At 38.7% G+C, this 22,086-nt stretch overlaps 1 protein-coding gene across 1 annotated transcript; it reads right to left on the minus strand.

The window, feature by feature from the left end:
• Positions 1 to 1,664: 1,664 nt before the first annotated feature.
• Positions 1,665 to 5,123, minus strand: LOC126590762 (zinc finger protein CONSTANS-LIKE 3). Its single transcript, XM_050256265.1, has 3 exons — positions 4,700 to 5,123; positions 3,547 to 3,765; positions 1,665 to 2,104 (listed from the first exon to the last, which is right to left on the minus strand). The coding sequence occupies exons 1-3, from the start codon at positions 5,036 to 5,038 to the stop codon at positions 1,913 to 1,915; spliced, it is 750 nt and encodes a 249-aa protein (XP_050112222.1). The 5' UTR covers positions 5,039 to 5,123; the 3' UTR covers positions 1,665 to 1,912.
• Positions 5,124 to 22,086: the final 16,963 nt, after the last annotated feature.

A 22,086-nucleotide genomic window follows, 5' to 3' on the forward strand; every position in this document is an offset into this window, starting at 1 on the left:
TTAATTAGTTTAATCATTTATTATAATTAATGTTGAGTTGACCGATGCAATTATCATACTTTTTTTTTTCTTTTCAATCAAAGAATGTTAACAGATTATTGATTAAAATTTAAATGTCCTTTATTAAATTTTAATTAGTTTAATAATTTATTTTATAAAATAATAAAATAATAATTGAATTTGACATATCGGTTGGAGAACAAAACTTTAAAAGATGTCAAAGTGTGACATAAGTTGTTAAAATTTAAATTTTAGTTTGAAAGTTTGATATCTCTGGTCTAATGAGATATTATTTTAAATCAAGTCTAATGAGATATTATTTTAAATCAATGTGTGTTTTTCCTCGTTTGACATAATGGTTTAACCACGAGCGGCCGACAAAAAATGAAGAGCGCCGTCCTAGAGTTTGCCTCAAGAACCATATATAGCCTTTGGTTAAAAGAAAAGGCGGGATAATTGAGATCCTAATCATTCTAAATTATGTTTAAACAGACTAATTAAGTAAGTACCTTGCATCATTCAGTAACATGAACGACTAAATGATTAGCATAAAGATTAGTTATAAAATTTGGCCTTAATTGTAAACAAATTAATGAAGTGGTGTATGACTTGTAAAGATGATGCAAGTGGATTATGGAGCTACTTGAGCCTTGACCATGCTCTAGCTTTTAGTGTTATTGGGTCGGTGTCTTAAAGCTTAGCTCATAATTAAGGACTTGTTTTATAAGCGTATAATGAAAAGCCTAATTTTAAAATATAGCCAAGACTTCTTTTCGAATTGCTTGTGTAACAAGCGCTTTTTGATCATAAGAAATATTTCAGAAAGCACTTTTATATTAATGACATGTTAAAATTTAGTGAAAATTCATGTACTTTTTCTGACTACTAATTTTTTTTGTCAAGCAACGTCAGAAACATTTTTGACTGTCTAAAAACACTTTAATTGACTTGTATGTATAGACTTGAAAGAGTCTTTTTTCCTAGTTAGATGCATAGGTTTTGTTTATGGACTTCACTCGTATGTTGACGAATGTGTACACTACTAATTGGCAGGTTGAATAGATTAAACTTCTCTTTGCTTTTCGAAAATATGAGGTTGATTGAGATGACAACGATAAGTACTTATGATGCCCATTTTCCTTCTTTGTCGATGATGACTCTCGTGTGTATTGAGACATACTGTACACCTGGTGATGTAACTGATGATCACATTCCAATTACCAACTAGGAAACTTGCATGTGGTGAAGTAACTGATTCATTCCTCGCCTCAAATAACATAGAAGATAATATATGAGATATGACTGATTGATTTGCTAGGCATATTGGTTGGGCTTGTGCCTATCTAAATCTTCCAGTAATTTCATTCCTCGCCTAAAAAAAACATAAAGTTGAGAGTTTTGTGGTCCTAGAGATTGATTAAGTTTCACCGAATAAGAAAATAAAGTAGAAATCGTGTGCTACTTTGTGCTTATATACACTGCATGTAACTCGATGGTGACTGTCACATATTCGCAGTCAATAAGATGGTGGCTGTCACCATTCCTACTTAATCGCTCCTTTTTCTGTTCTTTCTCAAAGAAAATGACTTTGTTTTCATCTTTTCCAATCAGTTGTTACTGTGTTATCCTGGAAACACTAAAGTGAAGCTTGAGCACGACCTTAATTAATTATGTAGAAGCTAAAACTTCACCCTTGATTTATTAAACTCTTAAACATTGTCATCAAGTTTAACAATACAATCACCTATATTTACATGAACTAGTACTTCAAGCTAAATAGCGCTTAATTAAATTACTGCATTCTGCATAATAATAATAATAATAATTAAAGTTCAAATCAAGCAGCCCCAAATTTGCCTAGCTACTTGCTAAACATCAGGCATGGGACATAGAGGTGGTCCTATGTTGCTAGCTAGATTATGGAATTAGATTCGATTGAAGAAAATGCATCAAGAAGGTTGATCCAACTATCGTCCTCCTCCTCATCTTCTTCCCCACTCATGTTGCTCCATTGAACATTTGAATTCTTCTCAATTTCGTCGTTCCTAGCAAACCGGCCTCTGATGCGCGGCCGGCTGTCCGCCAATGTCTTCCTACAAGCATACTGAATACAGAAATAATGCTAAGTTTTAGTGCTTCTTTATTCAGGGAAAAGAAAGGGGAAATAAGGAAATTAAACGTTTAAGGTTCAAATGTAGTGATATCTAAAAGAGTAACAAGGTGCCCTTACTTCTGTAAGTTTAATTATTTGACATAAGGAAAAGTGGTACCCTTTTCTTAAGATATAAAGGACTCATCCAGCAGAAGTGGTTAATTAATTCAGACACGTTTTGTTGCTACTTAGTCACTTTGTTCAATCAAATGGTTCATGCTTTTGCATTTAGGGCATGTGTAACATTAATTTCCAGGTAAAAGTACTTGATGATCTAAGTGTAAAAAAAACCAATACCACTCTATCTTGGGAAAGTTTACAAGTTCAAACAGACGTCCAAGTGTAAGATAGTGTTGAACGTCTGTTAATAGGACCTGCAAAGACATAAAAATGGAAGAAAGCTGATCTGCAATAATTTATAACATTGAATAAAAAATTGGTTAGCAGAAAGATAAAGAGTTTTGGAAGAGAATGTTTGAGATAAATGTTTAAATTTAGTGTAGATTATCAGTTGTATAAAGAATAAATTATAAACATATTCCGTTACACGAGATGATACCTCATATATCTCTTGTTATTTTATTCATACACAGAAATAAACTCAAATGATACATACATGATGAACTACGTAAATAATTCATTACAGTAGACACTCATTTAACTACTTGCACGTAGAAATGATTGCTTTATAATTTATGCGCACTCAAATGTTTAAGTACATGGAGTGCCACTTAAATCTTGCTTATGGAGTAAAGACAGTAGAATCTAGGTTTAATCTTTTCCATGCACAAGTCATTCTACTAGTTTACAGTTTAGTTGTCATTTCATTCATTTTCAAACAACCACTCAATTAGTCCATTATAGAGCTAGGCTAAGCTAGCTAGCTCCAAAAAAAACTCAAGTGTCAAACATGCACTACCATATCCTTTCCCCTATTTGAGATGAAATTGAAAAAATGTAGGATGTGACAGACGCAAAGCATGGAATCATACATATATAGTAGGCACAAGGAGTATAAGTAGCCTAAATTTACATGGGTAATACAATCAATGTGTGAAAAATCTTGTGCCAAAAAGCAACAAGAACTAGGCTACCATATATATAAAATCTTAAAGTGGAACTAGTGGGTCGAGTGGATCAACTAGCAACTAGAAGTCTAGGAGAAAGATATATATAATATTTGGCTTTTATATTTAAGGTCTTTTCCTTTTTAAGAAAAATACAGTTTGACATGAGTGTAAAAAACTTCTTTTGGTAGGGTCTTGTCAATATATATATTAGTAATTTGTAGTTAAGGAGAATTGATTGGTTGTTGTATACTATGGGATACAAAGTAATTTGCAAATCAAAGGAAATAATTAAATAGTGAATTAACTGAAGTATAGTGGTATGACCTTTATGGTCTTGTTGAAGTTTCTTTGGTTGCGCTTGCTTCTGTACCTCTCAATTCTCTCTTTCTTCTCCTCGGGACTGTACGGGCAAGCTTTGCTCATCCCTTCTATTATCATACTGCTCTCACTCGACAGCGGACTACTTTCTGATGATCTGTTATAACCACCATATTGCAAGTGCTGTACCACTTGCACCCCGTTACTATGCATGCTATTGATCGTCTGCATGCATCCACAATGTTTTGACACAAAAACACACAATTATATTAATTCCAGTAAAACCCTACAACCCCACAGGTAACACATGGGAAGCAATTACGGAAAATATTCTCTTAGTCCTAAACTTTAAAAGTAGGGGGCAAGCCTAAGCCCCACTTCTAACAGGCAGATATATATAGCAGTAGGGGTAATGTTAAGGAGACTATATTTTTAAATCAAATTTTGTAAATCAAATTATGTGGATGTTGATGATTGAATTATTATTTAAGTATTGATTAATATGCTTATTTTCTATTTGTGACACATCATTTAGTTAACAAATTTGATTTCCCTAACATTATTGATAAAAGTATATTAGAATAATTAATCAATGATCATGTAAATTTTTGGTATTGAATAGAGGAAATTATGTTAATTATGTCGGTCCAACATAATAATAGTCTCGGAACATGAGTATTTGTCTTATAATATAACCTGCTAGGAATGTTACCTTAAAAAAAGCACTCATGCACAAAGCACACTAACATAAACGTGGCTCTCTTAATTTCGGTGTAGTATGAAACTACGAACTTACTTTGCATGGAGATTAGTATTTGTGAATGTAACGATGCAAAATGGCGGATAAGAAATAAACGTGGGCATTTAGAGCTTGTTTGGATATACTTTTAAAATGACTGAAAGCGTTTTTGTTGAAAATATTTTTAGAACTAATTCCTAGTAAAAATGCATGTATATTCTAAAAAATCACTTAAAGTGCTTCTTAAAAGAAACACATAACCGGTGCTTCTTGCAAAAAGCACTTTACGTGCTTTTGGAACCAACAAACATTTTCTTTAAAAACGCTTTCAGTCATTTTAAAAGAAAATCCAAACAAACCCTTACTCATTTTAATGAAGCAACTAAGTAACAAACTAAAGAACTCTCGATGTAATCGAACCTGCAAATCCAAATCCCCAGTGCTATACACCCGGCGGACCGGGACGGTCTCTGACTCCAGCAAGTCGGAGACCAGCTTGTGGGTCCCGCGAGTCTTCTGCAGTGAATGGCTGCTGACGCTGCGCTGAATCAGGTTTGGGGCCGGGTTTCCGTAGCACTCGTGAGCCCTGTTGCTGATCGGCGAGGCTCCGTGGCTGCTGCAGCCGCTGCTACAGCTGCTGCTGAACTCGGCGGAGACAAGGTGGTCGTGATGGTACTGCAGTGGAAGAGCCTCATGCGAGCCCTGATGATACTGAAAATCGGGGGCGCATGGGAATGCGGTGCTGTTGTGACCGTACATTGGGAGTTTAGGAGGGTTTTGGGAGTTTATATTCTAATGAGTGCGGTAAATATTGGAGAGGTTGGAGAGATGGATAGAGTTACGAAAGTGGATGGAAGGCCGGGACATTGTGGGGGTACTTAAAGGGAAGAAGAGTAAGGGGTGTGGGCCCCATTGAGAGCAGAGGAGATGGGACAAGAGAGACTGCAAGGTGACGTGGATGCTGATGTCACGCTTTCAGGGAAAGCGTTGACTAATGTTTTAACTTCCGCTATTGCTAGGGTTTGGGGTTGCTGGCTGTGTGTCTAAAGATTGACTATTGCTAGGGAGATAACTAATGAAATACCAAGGGTTTTATCCATAATAAATTTTTCATCATTTTTCATAGCTAGATGAATTGATTCAATAATAAAAAATTTCCCTTTTTAATAAATTCATGTGCCACCAAATAATGTGTTACTGATAGAAAATTAGTATGTTAATTAATGCTTAAGTAATAATCAAATAATTAATAATCATGTCATTTGGTTTGCAAATTTGATTTAAAAAATTTAGTCTCTCTAGTATTACCTCTAAAAATTTGTATAGTGCCTATTTTTACATAATCTATGGGTGGGAGGCTTGGATTTTTGGTTTTTGGGTTGCCAATTTTTTTATATTTGTTTTTGTTATCAATAAAAGAAAGGTAATTACACTTTAAAATTTTAATATTTATTTTATTAAGAAAGAGTGTAAAATGTATTTTTAAAGTTAAAAAAACAATTCTCAATAAATATGTGATAAAGCATCCACAAGTCATATTATTGCATGATCACATAACTTTTTCCCATTATAAAAAAAAAAAAAGACATTTCTTTGATCACTATGATATCACTTTGTGGTTATTGTATATTCTCATATTCCGAGAATCCACTTGACCTCTCTCTTTCTCACTTATCACGTAAGGAGAGATGTTTTCTCGATGTATAGAAGCTTTCCACCACTTTGCGAGAGAGATTTCAGTGTGCTACACGGTACTAGTATACCAAATGTCATAAGATAAATGGATAGATTAGGGGTACAAGTTGGAATGGTATTTCTGGTTTAGACAGTAAAATTTGAATATGAACCCGTACCATGATCAAAGAGATATAGCATTTCCATTTCCTTCCAAATCTGAATATTTTCTAGAAAATTGAACTAATTTTGATAATTTCGAATTTCTAATTCAAATTTTTCCAAAATATTCTGAACTTACTCTGAACAAAAATTTCCGAAAACTTCCACTTTTTTATAATTAAATACTCAAAGCATATATTTTGCAATCAATTTTTGTATTTTAATAATGGTAATTTTGGATGCATTTTTTTTCATGGTTATTATAGTAAACATACGTGTGTGCGTGTGTGTATATAAAAAAGATAAGTGTGGGAGAAAATTTCTATCGTTGATTGAATTGATGAAAGTCTATGCACACAAAGAAAAGAGACAAATAGAGTTAGACTAACATAAATATGGTTCTAGCCAAGGGGCTTTCGATGTCTAAGTCAAAAAGATTGCTGGAAGTAATAAGAATGTGTTGAGAATGCTTGATTACCATAATAAAGTGGCTGACCTTGGTTCTTAAGGTTCTAAAAGACGCTAGGTGCTAGTCGAGCGACGGGCTGGGACCTAGCGTCTAGGCGACTAGGCAGAGCCTAGGCAGACTAGATAGATTTAAGTAAATCTATTGTATTTCGTGTAAATAAGTGCATGTTTATACTTAAAATATATATAATTTCATCAAAAACTAGAAAATAGAATGACATATATATTATGAAGTATTGGAACATAATGAAAACATGAGAAGCAAGCATATAATGTGTGTTTATTTAAGTGTTCGATAAGTATCTTACAATTTATTGGAAACAATAAAATGCAAAAGGAAAGTTATCTATTTTCTATCTAAGTGAGTTGCAACCTAGGCAGCTTAGGCGGGTCTGGGTGGGCCAGGCTGGTGCCTAGGCGACCCGCCTTAGCAGGTCTAGGCGCCATTTCTTAATTTTCAAACGTCTAGGCATTAATCGGGGCGGTGGCCAACAGTCTAACATCTAGACGGGGATTTTTAGAACATTGCTTTTTTAAAGAGAATTAAGGAGTTAATTATAGTGTCCAGATTCGTTGAACTTGTTAGCAGAGTGTTACCTAGTCTTACAATAATGGAGAAATATTCCCTTAAGATTCATGGAATATGCTTGGCTAAGTCTTGCCTTTTTAAGAGACCGATAGGCAAGCTACATATCATGGTAATCTGCATAGGTCGTGTAGCGATCAACTTGGACCGTTGATGATGAATTAGACCTGGAGACCTGTTAATTGTAAGTTGTTATGACCTTTGTAGAGAATGTGGCTGATAAGCCGTTAGAGTTTGACTAATTGTCTGCATATTCTGTCAAGGAAGAAATAGTCATATTTGATAAGTTATACACATGGCGTGTTCCCCTCGGCCTGGATATTTTTATGTTCTCACAACTACCCCTCAACTTTTAGGTTGGACGTAGTAAACTCCAATGTAGCTGCCAAAATAATATTGGTCTTCAAAATCGAATAGGAAACTGATCTTCAAGGTGCAATAGGAAATCAACTTCAATAGTACTTAAGGTGGCAATCAGTTATGTCAAACTTGGCGTGCTTGATCCTCATGTCTAGTCAAGTCACTGAGACTAAAGGTGGTCAATCGTCTCGAGACTTAACTTGCATGATTGGTCAATTAGTGAGTGTTTGGTGGTCTGCCCGGACAAGTGAAGTTTAGCCTGCGTTCACTAGTGTTCCGTCATGGACTAGGCTTTGAACTTGTGGGCTAGAAATCCCTAAGGTTTCGTGTTGCGAAACTCTAGTTGTACTTAAAGCGAGGTACGATGCCACATCTAGGTGAACACGCTGTAAACCACAGTGCAGAAATGAAGAACACAGTTTGTAGAGAAAACAAGAAAACTTAGAGAAGAAGATAAGCCAGCTTAGAGAGAGAATCAGAGAGATCTCTTAGAGAGAGAAAGAGAAATCTTTGTATATTTTTCTTAGTGACAGTAATCCATACAATCCCGCATATATAGGGAGATCTTATTACAACCATATCTTCTAACATCATCCTTATCTAATCTTAACAAACTAAGTACTTTCCTTTCTTATAGATTGCCGAGTGTCACAATCCTAAGTATTCATTTATATACTCTAACATCCCCCCTCAACCCCATGTTTGGAGAAACCAAGCATGAGGTTGGAACAATGAGTGTGGAAAATAGGTGAACTGAGACCCTTTGTGAGACTATCAGCAAACTGCTTCGAAGAAGACACAAAATGAACAAGTAGCTTCTTTGTTGCAACTCGTTCGCGCACAAAGTGAACATCAATCTCAATGTGCTTTGTCCGTTGATGTTGAATTGGATTGAAAGAGAGAGCTATAGCGAACAAGTTATCACAAAATAATACAGGAGTATATAAAAGCTTAATTTGTAGAAAAGTAAGTAATTATTGAATCCAATCAAACTCTGCAGCTATTGAAGACAATGCCCTATACTCAGCCTCGGTTGAAGAACGAGAGACAGTTTGTTGCTTTTTAGAAGACCAAGATATGGGATTATTGCCCAAGAACACAACCAAGCCGGTAGTAGAGCGTTTATCATTAGGGTCACCAGCCTAATCAGCATCACTAAAGGCTTTAATCATCAAATCTCATGTGCTATAAGTAACACCATAGGAAGCTGAACCTTTTAAGTATCGCAATATCCGTTTCACAACAGTAAAATGAGTAATCATAGAAGCTTGCATAAACTGGCAAACCTGATGAACGGAAAACGCTATATCAGGTTTAGTAAAGACAAGATACTGCAATGCACCAACTATGCTCCTGTATAATCCTGGATTATTAAATGGTTGACCATCATCTTTAAGCAATCTGCTGGAAGGCAAACAAGGAGTGGCAGCAGCTTTACAATCCAACATATTAGTTTTCTTCAATAAATCCATAATATACTGCTCTTGAGATAAGAACAGCCCTGTGAAGTTCGAGTAATTTGAATATCCAAGAAAAAATACAGTGGACCAAGATCTTTAAGATCAAATTCCTTCGTGAGATTTGTAATAACCTGTTGAATAGCCTCCGTTGCACTCCCAGTGATGATAATATCATTAACATACAATAACAACACAACAATTGAACCATCAACATGCTTAACAAAGATAGAAGAGTCCGAGTAAGTATTACTGAATCCCAACTGAGGCAAAAACTATGTAAACTGATCATTCCAGGCCCGTGGGCCTTGTTTCAGGCCATAAAGAGATTTATGTAACCTGCAAACTAAGTGTGGATACCTAGAATCCTCAAAACCTGGAGTTTGAAACATATAGACTTCTTCTTGCAAAATGCCGTGAAGAAATGCATTCTTGACATCCAATTTTCGCAATGGCCAATTGAAATGAGCTGCTAAGGCAAGGATTAATCACACAGTTGTGGGCTACACAACAGGGCTGAAAGTTTCACCGTAATCGAGCCCTTGTTCTTGACTAAACCCCTTGGCAACCAATCAAGCTTTATGCCGAGCAATAGTCCCATCAATATTTCTTTTCACTTGAAACACCCATTTACACCTAACCAAATTCTTATGAGCTGGAAGATCAACCAAACTTCAAGTCTTCTGCAAATATAGTGCATTAATCTCTTCATGCATTGCCTTATACCACACAGGAACTTTTAAAGCAGATTTATAAGTGGCAGGCTCAGTCATTGTTAAATCCACAGATGCTGCAGTATCAACAGAAGTGAAAAATACCTTCTTTTTAACAATACCACTCTTGGACCTCGTTTGCATAGGATGCAAATTTAGTGGTGGAATAGTAAGAACCACTTGTAAGGTCTCAAGACTAAACTCAAGTGCCACAGAGACTAGAGAGCCGTGAGCAACAATGGACCAAGATAATGATTAAGGTGATGGTTTAAATAAGGGCTAAAATGATGAGTAAGGGGATGGTTGAGGTGAGGACAAAGGTAATGTAGTATCTGGAAGTAAGGGCAGTGATGTAGGAGGTGTTACTAGGATATTTTGAAGGTTTGGAACCATAGAAGGATAAGTATGGGAATCAGGTTTGGGATGAGATGTAAGTGTAGTATCCAAAGTAACATATGGAAAATCAATCTCATTAAAAATCACATGCCTAGAGATATAAATCCTCTTATGACTCAGTTCATAGCAAATATAGCCTTTATAATTGGAGGCATAACCTAAGAACACACATTTAGCAGTCTTAGGTTGTAATTTGTTACTGTTGTAAGGCTTAAAAAATGGATAACAAGCACACCCAAAGATCCTAAGATGTTGAATTTCTGGAATGGCAGAGTATAGCATTTCAAAAGGAGACTTATTGTTGATGACAGATGATGGCATTCTATTAATTAAGTAAATTGCAATGTTACAAGCAAAGGTCCAGAATTTCGAAGGTAAATGAGCATTTTGCAAAAAGGTGATTGCAGTTTCATCAATATGTTTATGTTTTCTTTCGGCCAAACCATTTTGCTCAGGTGTATAAGGGTAAGACTTATGATGGGATATACCATGGGTAACAAGAAAGGACTGTAAGGATTTGCCAATATACTCTCCCCCCCATCGCTTTGTAAAATTTTGATTTTTGTAGAAAACTGAGTTAACATTGAATTGTAAAATGAGACAAGGATAAAAGAAAGATCTGATTTATTTATTAAGGGAAAAAGCCAGGAAAATCTGGTATAATCATCAACAAATAGGACATAGTATTTGTAACCATCAATTGATGTACATGGTATAGGTCCCCACAAATCACTATGAACAATTTCAAAAGGTATAACAAACCTAAACGAGACAGGACAAAAGGGAAGTTTACTAAACTTACCCTCTAAACAACTTTGACAAACAATAGGGTTCATATCTTTTACAACAGTAACATTGGATTTACTAAGCATAAGAGATACATAAAGTTGGAAGGATGACCTAAATGACTGTGCCAAATTGTAGTCTTGACAGTGTGTCCAAGGTATGCAATTGCTGGATAAGCTTGTTTCTGAGCTGCAGGAGAAAGAACAGGAACGAATGGTATAAGGTATAGTTCATTGTTGCATAATCCTTTATATATGAGTCTCCCTGTGGCCTTGTCCTGAATCCAAAAACAAAATGCATCAAATATGAACCAACAATTATTGTCCAAGCAAATTCGGTGAACTGATAACAAATTATGAGTAATTATGGGAACATAAAGAACAAAATTTAATTTGATTGATTGCACAGGAGTTTTGAGAATGGAATGCCCAAAATGAGTGATCGATAAACCTTTACCATTTGCTGTTTGCACTGTTTCATTTTGAGGATATGGAGAAGCCAAGGACAAATTATTCAAATCATCAGTCAAATGATTGGTAGCACCAGAATCTGTCAACCATACTTGTGGTGAAGCTGAATTTGATGAAGATGATGGCATAGATGGCATAGTATAAGAAAATGAGGCATTCATAGAAACTGGCAACTGAGAAGATGGCATATTCATCATAGACAACACATTATTCATCACATGAGGCATAATATGCATAAACTGTGGATATTGCATTGAACCAGGATAAATTGCATTCATGGCAGTCATTTGGGATCCAGAAGTCTTGGCTTTATTTCTATAGAAACATGTATTGGCAGTGTGATTGGTTCTATCACAAATCTGATAGGACTCAAAAGGTTTAGCGTCTCTATAAGCACAATTGATAACTGAATGACCTTGTTGAGAGCACAATTGACAAATAACACTGGAAGATGAGGCAACATTATTATGCTGAGAAGGATTTCCAAGAATATCAGGAGCGTAATCATGAACAATAGGTTTGGAATGATAGGACTTCTGGCCTTGATTATTATAATATCGATTGCCCTGATTGTTACTGGATTTCCCTTTGCCTTTGTATTTGGAACGATTGCAACCATTGAAGAAAATGGACTGCTCAGAATTCCCACTGTGATAACCAGAATTACCATTGTGATGCCCATTAGTAAAACCAGTACTACCATTTTGGAACCCATAATTACCATTGTAATTTTGATTCTAAGCCATCGAAGCAGTGGGAAAAATAACAGAAGAATTACTCTCAAGAGTTGCTTCCTCAGCAAGCAATTGAGCACGAAACTCCTTGAGAGAAATCACACTTTCATGACCACGAATAACACATCGTAACGTGTTATATTCAACTGGAAGACCATTTAAAGCCAAGATAACAATACCCTCATCAACAAAAGTAACCCCTGCTGCAGAAAGGTAATCTCTAGTCTCCTCGATGCGCTGAAGATATTGACTCACAGAATCAGCCTCTTTCTTGATAGTTTGTAAGTCATACTTCATTTGGAAAATGGAAGTCTTTGTAACTGTAGAAAATTGTTATTGAAGACGCACCCATAAATCTCTTGCACTGGTTCTCCCAATTGCATAAGAAATTGCAAGCGGAGACAAGGTAGCAATGACAAGTTGCATTAGTGCTTTATCATGCATCTTCTAAACCTTAAACTCATCAGATTCAACTCTGGAATTGAAACCAGTGGAACCAACCTCTGAATCTGTAGAACTTGAAGAACTAAACTGAGAGGGGCAAGGATGCGATCCATCCATAAAATTCATAATGCCATACCCATCGAGCACCAATTTCATTTGAAAATGCCATTGAAGATAGTTGGTATCATCCAACTTAATAGAAACATATGAAATCAACTTAGTAATTGGGGATTGTAAAATTTGCAATTGACTCGTTGTAACCATCGTGATTAGCTTTTGTTGAGACCCAACAACAAACACTTGGTGTGCAGAAATTTAAAGAAGGATAGAAGAGAAGAAGGGGTAGTCGGTCAAAACCCAAATCAACCGAAACAGTCACAAAGAAGAGAAATTAGGCAGCATAATCAAGAAACCCAGATTGAAAAAGCTTGCGATTAAGCTTGTTTGTACCATACTTGACCAATCCCAAAACTATTGAGCACAGGTCAACGTTATACCGTCAAGGATCCAGAAGAGTTTCCCTCCAACCAGGAGGCCAATCACAGCGCGACACGTGTCGACATCAGAAGCCAATTACAGCGCGACACGTGTCGACATCAGAAGCCAATCATAGCGCGACACGTGTCAACATCAGAAGTCAGAATGAAACTAGAAACTCTCTTCTATAAATAGAGATCATTCTCTCACAATATTTCCTAATGTCATTTGTACTAAATCATTCACTAGTACTCACAAAATGAGAGCTTGAACCTATGTACTTGTGTAAACCCTTTACAATTAATGAGAACTCATCTACTCCGTAGACGTAGCCAATATGGGTGAACCACGTACATCTTGTGTTTGCTTCCCTGTCTCTATCCATTTACATACTTATCCACACTAATGACCGGAGCAATCTAACGAAGGTCACAAACTTGACACTTTCTGTTGTACCAAAGTCATCACTGATTTTGTGCATCAATATTTGGCGCCGTCTATGGAAACGACACTTATTCCCACTCTCTTTAGCTTTGTCAAGCTGGTTTCCACCATCCGTACACTCTCTTTTGACCAGGCATCCCTCTCCAACATGGGGAGCGAAGGAAGCCACATCACATAAAATGACACCTTTCTTGCACCTAGTGCAAAACAATGAAAGAATGAAGGAAAGAGGGTTGCTCTTCAAGCTAAAGTCGATGAGCTAGAAGCTCAGAATAACAAGATAACAATGAAGAATGAGGTCCTCCAGGAGCAGTTTGAGAAGCTCTTTGAAATGCTCCATGAAACTAGATGTACTCAAACAAGCGAGCTCGTTGCCCCTATAGACATCAACTATCATCTGGGTGCCCCCCAACACAGAGGGTCACCTTTCTTCGACATGGGTATCCCTGATGAAGAGCGAGCTAATCATCAAAACATTGATCAACATGAGACTTCTCTCAACCTAGCTACTTCGACCCAAAGCAGGAGAAGTGGAGGAAGACATCTCCTTGCAGAAGGGTTAGAAGGATCAAAAGTCATTTATCGTGACTGCCGAGACTTCCTAAAGCAATGTCGAGAGAATCCTCTCCATATATGCTCGAAGATCAATGACCCAAGGGTTTCTGAAAGACTCGATCCCCTCCCACGACCCAGGCCAACTGCCAATTTAGGGAATGAATGACAGGTTTCAGAGAAACATGAAGGTACATGGGACTCTGAGGTATTCCGACAGGCTCGCCCTAGAAGTCAATACGGCGAGTCCAAGGAAAAATCACACGCCCTTACTCAAACTTTCCTACTTCCAAGAGGCGATGAAGACTTACGAAAGAAAATCCTAGTGGTACATGACTCCACTCAGGACCCCCTTGTCCTACAGCTCCTTGAGGAAGTAAACAAGCTGAAGGCCGAACGTCAGGCCGAGATACCTGACTGGAACCAACCTAGGCCTGGCCCTCTCACAAGGAGGATCCTCGACACCCCTCTTCAGGCGAAGACAAAATAAAAGCTTGGTTTACAACTCTATACTGGAAGGGATGACCTAATTGAACACCTTAACCTCTTTGAGTCAACCATGGCATATCGGATGCACACCAACGAAGAGCGATGTCTTCTCTTCCCCTCTACCTTCTTTGGCGGAGCTCTAAACTGGTATTGTCGTCTTCTACCTGAGACAGTAGCCTCATTTGAGAAACTGAGGAAACTGTTTGTCTCTCAACACATCTTCCAGACTGATCGCTTGCATTCTGCAGATGACTTGTACACTATTCACCAGAAGCCGGACGAGTCACTACGAGAGTATGCCGGTCGTTTCAGCCATGAGTATTCTCGATGCGCTGAGGCAGATGACAAGACCGCCCTCAAGGCCTACGTGATTGTTTCTTCAAGTACATGATCAATGCCAACACTTGGAAGACTTACTTTGAGGTGATGGCACAGGCTTACAACCATGCCTCCGCTGAGGCAATGACATATCAAGGGAAACCCACCACAACCACCCCTTATTAGCAAGTAGGGAGTGGAAGCCAGATCCAACCAAATGAGAAGACCTCGACCTTCCAAACGACAACGGTACCTCCCCCTGCCTTACTTAATACTTTGCCAAGTCAACAGACATATCAATCTTAGGGCAAAAGGAAATATTTCCATCCTTACTAGTCTCATTTTAGTAAAATGAGTAATGGACACTACCTCGATAACCAAGGGTATCGCCATGATAATCCCCAACCTCAGGTAGTCAACACAGTGGGTCAAGCACGTGTCAGGACAGCCCCTACCCTGAGGTATGAGGCATACAAACCTTTGAACGCCACATGCGTGGCCATTTACCCTATTATAGCACACCTGATACCGAAGCCAAAACCGAGGCACCCGGATTACAAGCCCATGAAGAACATGGGCACGTTTTGCTGCTACCACGAGCATAACGGCCATGACGGCTAGAAGTATATCACCTTTCGTGATCATATTAAAGCTTTGGCACGTGAAGGAAAAATTGATCAATTCCTCTTTCACCCTCCAAGGGGTAACCGTAACCAACGCCAGGTGAATGTGATATATTCCATAAGTAGTGGCACACCTATATCTAAATCTTCCAACAAGGCCATGAAAAATAGCGAACGAGCTTTAAAGTCTGGCCACCAAGTGTTTCACGTGGAAGACATCAAGGGAGATAAGCATCAAAAGCCTAACTGGGATCCAATATGTTTCTACCCTGAAGAAGAAAGAGGTATCATCTACCCTCACAACGACCCACTGATCGTGGAAGCTCACATAGCTAACTTTGAAGTACGACGAATCTTTGTAGACACGGGGGCTTCGGTCAATATCATGCTTGCTGAAGCTTTCAGGGTACTTAATGTAGCTGAACACTTGCTCGATCGCTCGATTTCCCCTCTGATAAGCTTCTCTGGTGATATTGTGCAACCTTTGGGGAGCATACACTTACCTTTCACCATTGGTACAGGCCCTTACACAGCTACCATTACCACTAACTTCCTGGTGGTTGATTGCCCAACGGCATACAATGTCATCTTCGGACTCACAGGCATCAATGATCTCAAGGCCATGGTATCCACACATATGTTGTTGATGAAATTTCCAACCCCATATGGCAATGTTACATTAGAGGAGATCAACTTAATGCACGATCATGTTATAACACTTCAGTCAAGCAACAGCATCTGCCTGTGCCCAAGGAAACCCTTTCTATACATGACCAAGTCATAAAGACTAGCCCAGACGAAGCAAACTTAGATCTTCACGGTGGCAACAGTCAACTCGATGATCCTCGATATGACTCTTTCACCCAGGAAGCACAACCCGATGAAGAGTTGGAGAAGGTCTTCATCTCAAAAGATTATCTGGATCGCATGGTGAAGCTTGGCACCACCTTGTCACCACCCGTTCGGTTAGCATTGATCTTTTTTTTGCAAGAGAACACTGAGGTCTTCACCTGGTCATACGAGGACATGTCAGGCATCTCTCCCGATATCATCTGTCATCGCTTAAGTATTGACCCCAAGACCAAGCCAGTGAGACAAAAATGTAGATCTTATGACGCTGAACGGTACGAGGTAATGAAGGCAGAAGTTGAAAAACTCAAAGGCATAGGCTTCGTCCGCGAAGTCAATATCCAACGTGGGTAGCAAATGTTGTCCTTGTTAAGAAGAATCCGACCAAGGAAAGTTTCCTGCTCCAAAAGGTCTTGTGGAGAATGTGTGTTAATTACACCGACCTAAACAAAGGATGCCCGAATGATAGCTTTCCTCTTCCTCTCATAAACAGACTTATAGACTCTACGGCAGGGTGTGAACTTCTGAGCTTCATGGATGCTTACTCAGGATACAACCAAATCCTCATGAACCCTCTGGACCAAGAACACACAGCATTCACTACTGACAGAGGACTATATTGTTATAAAGTCATGCTCTTCGGCCTAAAGAATACAGGAGCGACTTATCAGAGACTGGTCAATTCAATGTTCGTCGAACAGATTAGGAAGAGCATGGAAGTTTACGTTGATGATATGCTAGTCAATAGCAAACATGCTAACCAACACATCACTAACCTATCTGAAACTTTCACCATTCTGAAGAGGTATCGAATGAGGTTAAACCCCAACAAATGTGCCTTCGGTGTAGGCTCTGGCAAATTCTTAGGCTTCATAATAAGCCAACGAGGCATTGAGGCTAATCCTGAAAATATCAAAGCAATCCTCGACATGAAGGAACCGGTAACTTTAAAAGACATCCAAAGCTTTACTGGCAAGGTGGCAGCCTTAACTAGGTTCATCTCTAAGGCCACAGACAGATGTGCTCATTTCTTAAAGACTACATGAGTAAAGCCCATCTACTCTCCAAACTTGAGGTTGGTGACACTCCCATTATCTATCTGTCGGTATCGGCTTCAGCAGAAGTTCCGTTCTCATTCGAAATGATGGTAATGTCGAACGGCTTGTCTACTACGCTAGTAAGGCCTTACAAGATACGGAGACACGATACTCCAACATTGAGAAATTGGCTCTAGCATTGGTTATGTCTGCTCAAAAACTTCGCCCTTACTTCCAAGCACACTCCATCATCGTGCTTACCAATTATCCTCTTCGACAGATAATCCAAAGTCCTGACACTTCAAATGGGCGATAACATTGGGTGAGTTTGACATCTCCTACCAACCAAAGCCAGCTGAAAAGGGCCAAGCAGTGGCAGACTTCATCGCCGACTTCACATATCCTGTTGACATTGTTTCTACGCCTAAAGAAGTGGTTTCATTACCCTCGGAAGCTCAGAAAATAGAACCAACAGCCCTAGCATGGAGTCTATATATTGATTGCTCGTCCAACCAACAAGAATGTAGAGCAGGACTAGTCCTTACGACCCTGACAAAGTGGTGATGGAGTATGCTCTTCATATCAAATTCAAGTCGTCGAATAATGAGGCTGAATATGAAGCCCTCATAGCAGGTTTACGTTTGGCTAAACACCTTAGGGTTAAACGAATTAATATATTCAGTGACTTCTAATTGGTGGTTAACCAGGTCACCAACAACTTTGACGCTAAGGATAGCTCCATGGTAGCATATCTAGCACAAACACAATTGTTGCTCAAGCACTTCCACTACCAAATCACCCAAATTCCTCGAGCGGCAAACAGTCATGCAGATGCTTTGGCTCGCCTCGCCTCAGCGGTGGAAGACAAGATTGGGAGAAAAATTCAAGTCGAATTGTTGGCAGCACCAAGCACCATGGCTGCAGAAGTGTGCAACTTACAACAGGGGGATAGTTGGATTACCCCGATTTATAGATTCTTTGCTCATGACACCCTTCCAAATGACAAAGTCCAAGCTAAGCAGATTCGATACAAGGCTACCCGTTACTTGATCATTAATGATCAACTCTACAAGTGGGGTTTTAACCTACCATACCTAAGATGTCTTACGCCCGCAGAGGTGAAAACTGTCATTCGAGAAATACATGATAGAGTCTGTGGAGATTATGCTGGATCTCGATCCCTAGCACATAAGGCTTTTCGCTAAGGATATTACTGGCCAACACTCCACCAAGATGCCATTAGAATATCCCGCTCATGTGATAAGTGTCAACGTTACGCAACTATTCCTCACTCCCCTCCCGAGCCGCTCACTCCTATGATCAGCCCTTGGCCCTTGGCCTAATGGGGACTTGATTTGATCGGCCCAATGCCTGCAGGGAAGGGCAAGGTCCGCTATGCAATCGTTGCAGTTGACTACTTCACAAAGTAGGCCGAAGTAGAACCCTTGAAACCATTACTGAGGCAAAAATAGAAGACTTCATATGGAAGAACATCCTTTGCAGATTCGGCATTCCCAAAGCGATAGTCACTGACAACGGGTGACAGTTCGACAATAATAAGTTCAGAATGTTATGCTCTAAGTTCAACATTAACTTATGTTTTGCTTTCCCAGTCTAATGGATAAGTTGAAGCCATCAACAAAATAATCAAGCGAACTTTGAAAACTAGCTTGGACAAGGCTAAAGGTTGTTGGCCAGAATTTGTACCCCAAGTTTTTTGGTCATACCGCACTTCGTATCGGACATCAACAGAAGAAACCCCATTCTCATTTGCCTTTGGTACAGAGGCAGTTGTCCCAGTTGAGCTTGAGCAAGCAACGTTCTGAGTCCAGAACTATGTGCAAAGCGAAAATGACAAACAACTTACCTTCAACTTAGATTTAGTCGAGGAACACAGAAACCAGGCTCACTTGAGGAATGTCGCCTACAAGCAGCGCATCTTCAACTACTATGACTCAAGGGTCAAACCTCGTTCTTTCAAAGTGGAAGACTGGGTATTGAAGAAAAGATTACTCTGCGACAGAGTCCCGAGTGAAGGAACACTTAGTCCAAACTGGAATGGACCGTTTGAAGTTGTTGGCATCAGTCGTCCTGGCTCCTACAAGCTTAGAAGCTCCGATGGTAAGACCCTTGGCCATCCATGGAATGCTGATCACTTAAAGTACTATTACAAGTAAACTCACATTGTACAAATGTTAAGCTTTAGCCGTTCGGCATCCTATGTAACGAAGACTATTTGGCATGAATTTAATAAAGAGGTGATTTAGACAACTCGGTCCTAATCCTCTTACATTCCTAGCAATGAAACACTCGGGTTCAAAGCTTCAACATGAATGCTTCCAACATGAAACAAAGTCTAAGTATATGTCAACAAGACTATACAAATAAACGAACAGCTTCACAGTATATTCGTTCAATCATACATTCCAACACATTCATACATAAGCGCCACAGGGGATGAAATGTATAACCCGTACTCTAATATCATTTGGCAACTTGCCACTCATGCCACCAACCAGGTGAAGAAGGAACTCATTTTCATGCCACCAACCAGGTGATGAAATGTACAACCCGTACTTTCCTTCATGCCACAAACCAGGTGATGAAATGTACAACTCGTACTCTAATATCATTTGGCAACTTGCCATTTATGCCACCAACCAGGTGATGAAATGTACAACCCGTACTATAATATCATTTGGCAATTTGCCATTCATGCCACCAACCAGGTGAAGAATGAACTCATCCTCGTGCCACCAACCAGGTGATGAAATATGATGAAAGGGGATGAAGGAACTCACATTCGTACCACTAACCAAGTGATGAAAGTAACTCACCATTCATTCCACCTACTAGAAGATGAGTGGTACAACTTGTACATGTGAACTCCTAGCATTACAAATAATCAAAAACCCTTAAGCTTGACAACTCAACTAAGGGAGCACTTATGCCCAACAAGAGTTATAGTCACCAACAAAGTCTTATTGCAAGCCAACAACAACTTCAGTGCATGGCATACGAAGATCAAGCTATTCAGCCCTCTTGCATTTGCTTCAGACATTTCCCCTCTATAACAATGCAAACACTACAACTCGTACAAAGTTTCACACACTCTTGATCAAGACAATATGAAGCAAAACCAATTTATGGTGCCAACAAAAGCTTCATCAAAGGAGTTCAACCATAACTCATACAAAAGCTTCATACACTCTTAATCAAGACAGTGTGAAGCAAAACCAATTTATGGTGCCAACAAGAGCTTCATCAAATGAGTTCAACCATAACTCGTACAAAAGCTTCATACACTCTTGATCAAGACAGTGTGAAGCAAAACCAATTTATGGTGCCAACAAATGCTTCATCAATGAAGGGTAACCACAATTCTCAAAAGCTTCCCACACTCTTGATCAAGACAGTGTGAAGCAAAACCAATTTATGGTGCCAACAAGAGCTTCATCAATGAAAGGCAACCACAATTCTCAAAAGCTTCACACACTCTTAATCAAGATAGCGTGAAGTAAGACCAATTTATGGTGCCAACAAGAGCTTCATCAATGGAGGGCAACCACAATTCTCAAACTATTCACACACTCTTGATCAAGACAGTGTGATGCAAAACCAATTTATGGTGCCAACAATAGCTTCATCAATAGAGGACAACCACAATTCTCAAAAGCTTCACACACTCTTGATCAAGACAGTGTGAAGCAAAACCAATTTATGGTGCCAATAAGAGCTTCATCAATGGAGGACAACCACAATTCTCAAAAGCTTCATACACTCTTGATCAAGACAAGGTGAAGCAAAACTAATTTATGGTGCCAACAAGAGCTTCATCAAAGGAGTTCAACCACAATTCTGAAAAGCTTCACACACTCTTGATCAAGACAGTATGAAGTAAAACCAATTTATGGTGCCAACAAGAGCTTCATCAAAAGAGTTCAACCACAATTCTCAAAAGCTTCACACACTCTTGATCAAGACAGTGTGAAGCAAAACCAATTTATGGTGCCAACAAGAGTTTCATCAATGGAGGGCAACCACAATTCTCAAAAGCTTTACACATTCTTGATCAAGACAGTGTGAATCAAAACCAATTTATGGTGCCAACAAAAGCTTCATTAATGAAGGCATTACAACTCATAGAAAGCTTTACACACTTTTGATCAAGACTGTTCGAGGCAAATTCAATTTATATGGTTCATCCAAACCTTCGACTACTACATGGTGTAGCTTGCATCACAATCTCTTGCTCAACATTGTGGAAGCAAAATTTGTATATGTTGTCTCTCCCACATTTTCAAATTTCTAGTTTCCCAAAAAAAAAGAAAAAAAAAAGAAAGGGAAATTCAACAAAGCTTCATCAATGGAGGACAACTACTAATTCTCAAAAGCTTCACACTATCTTGATCAAGATAGTGTGAAGCAAAATCAATTCATGGTACCCAACAAAAGCTTCACCTACAAAAGCTTCAACACAAAAGCTTCACCCACAAAAGCTTCACCAACAAAAGTTTCATTAATCGAGGACAACTACAAATTCTCAAAAGCTTCACACTATCTTGATCAAGATAGTGTGAAGCAAAATCAATTCATGGTACCCAACAAAAGCTTCAACTCCAAAGCTTCACCTACAAAGCTTCAACTCCAAAGCTTCACCAACAAAAGCTTCAACACAAAAGCTTCACCCACAAAAGCTTCACCCACAAAAGCTTCACCAACAAAAGTTTCATCAATCGAGGACAACTACAAATTCTCAAAAGCTTCA

This window comes from Malus sylvestris, chromosome 11 (genome assembly GCF_916048215.2).
Source record: "Malus sylvestris chromosome 11, drMalSylv7.2, whole genome shotgun sequence".
Lineage (NCBI taxonomy): Eukaryota > Viridiplantae > Streptophyta > Magnoliopsida > Rosales > Rosaceae > Malus > Malus sylvestris.

Coding starts and splice junctions, on each gene's coding strand:
- LOC126590762 (XM_050256265.1), bottom strand. CDS start 5,038: ATGTACGGTCACAACAGCACCGCATTCCCATGCGCCCCCGATTTTCAG. Junction 3,766..4,699: donor CTGGGGATTTGGATTTGCAG/GTTCGATTACAT, acceptor GGATGCATGCAG/ACGATCAATAGCATGCATAG. Junction 2,105..3,546: donor ACTTCAACAAGACCATAAAG/GTCATACCACTA, acceptor TTCTGTATTCAG/TATGCTTGTAGGAAGACATT.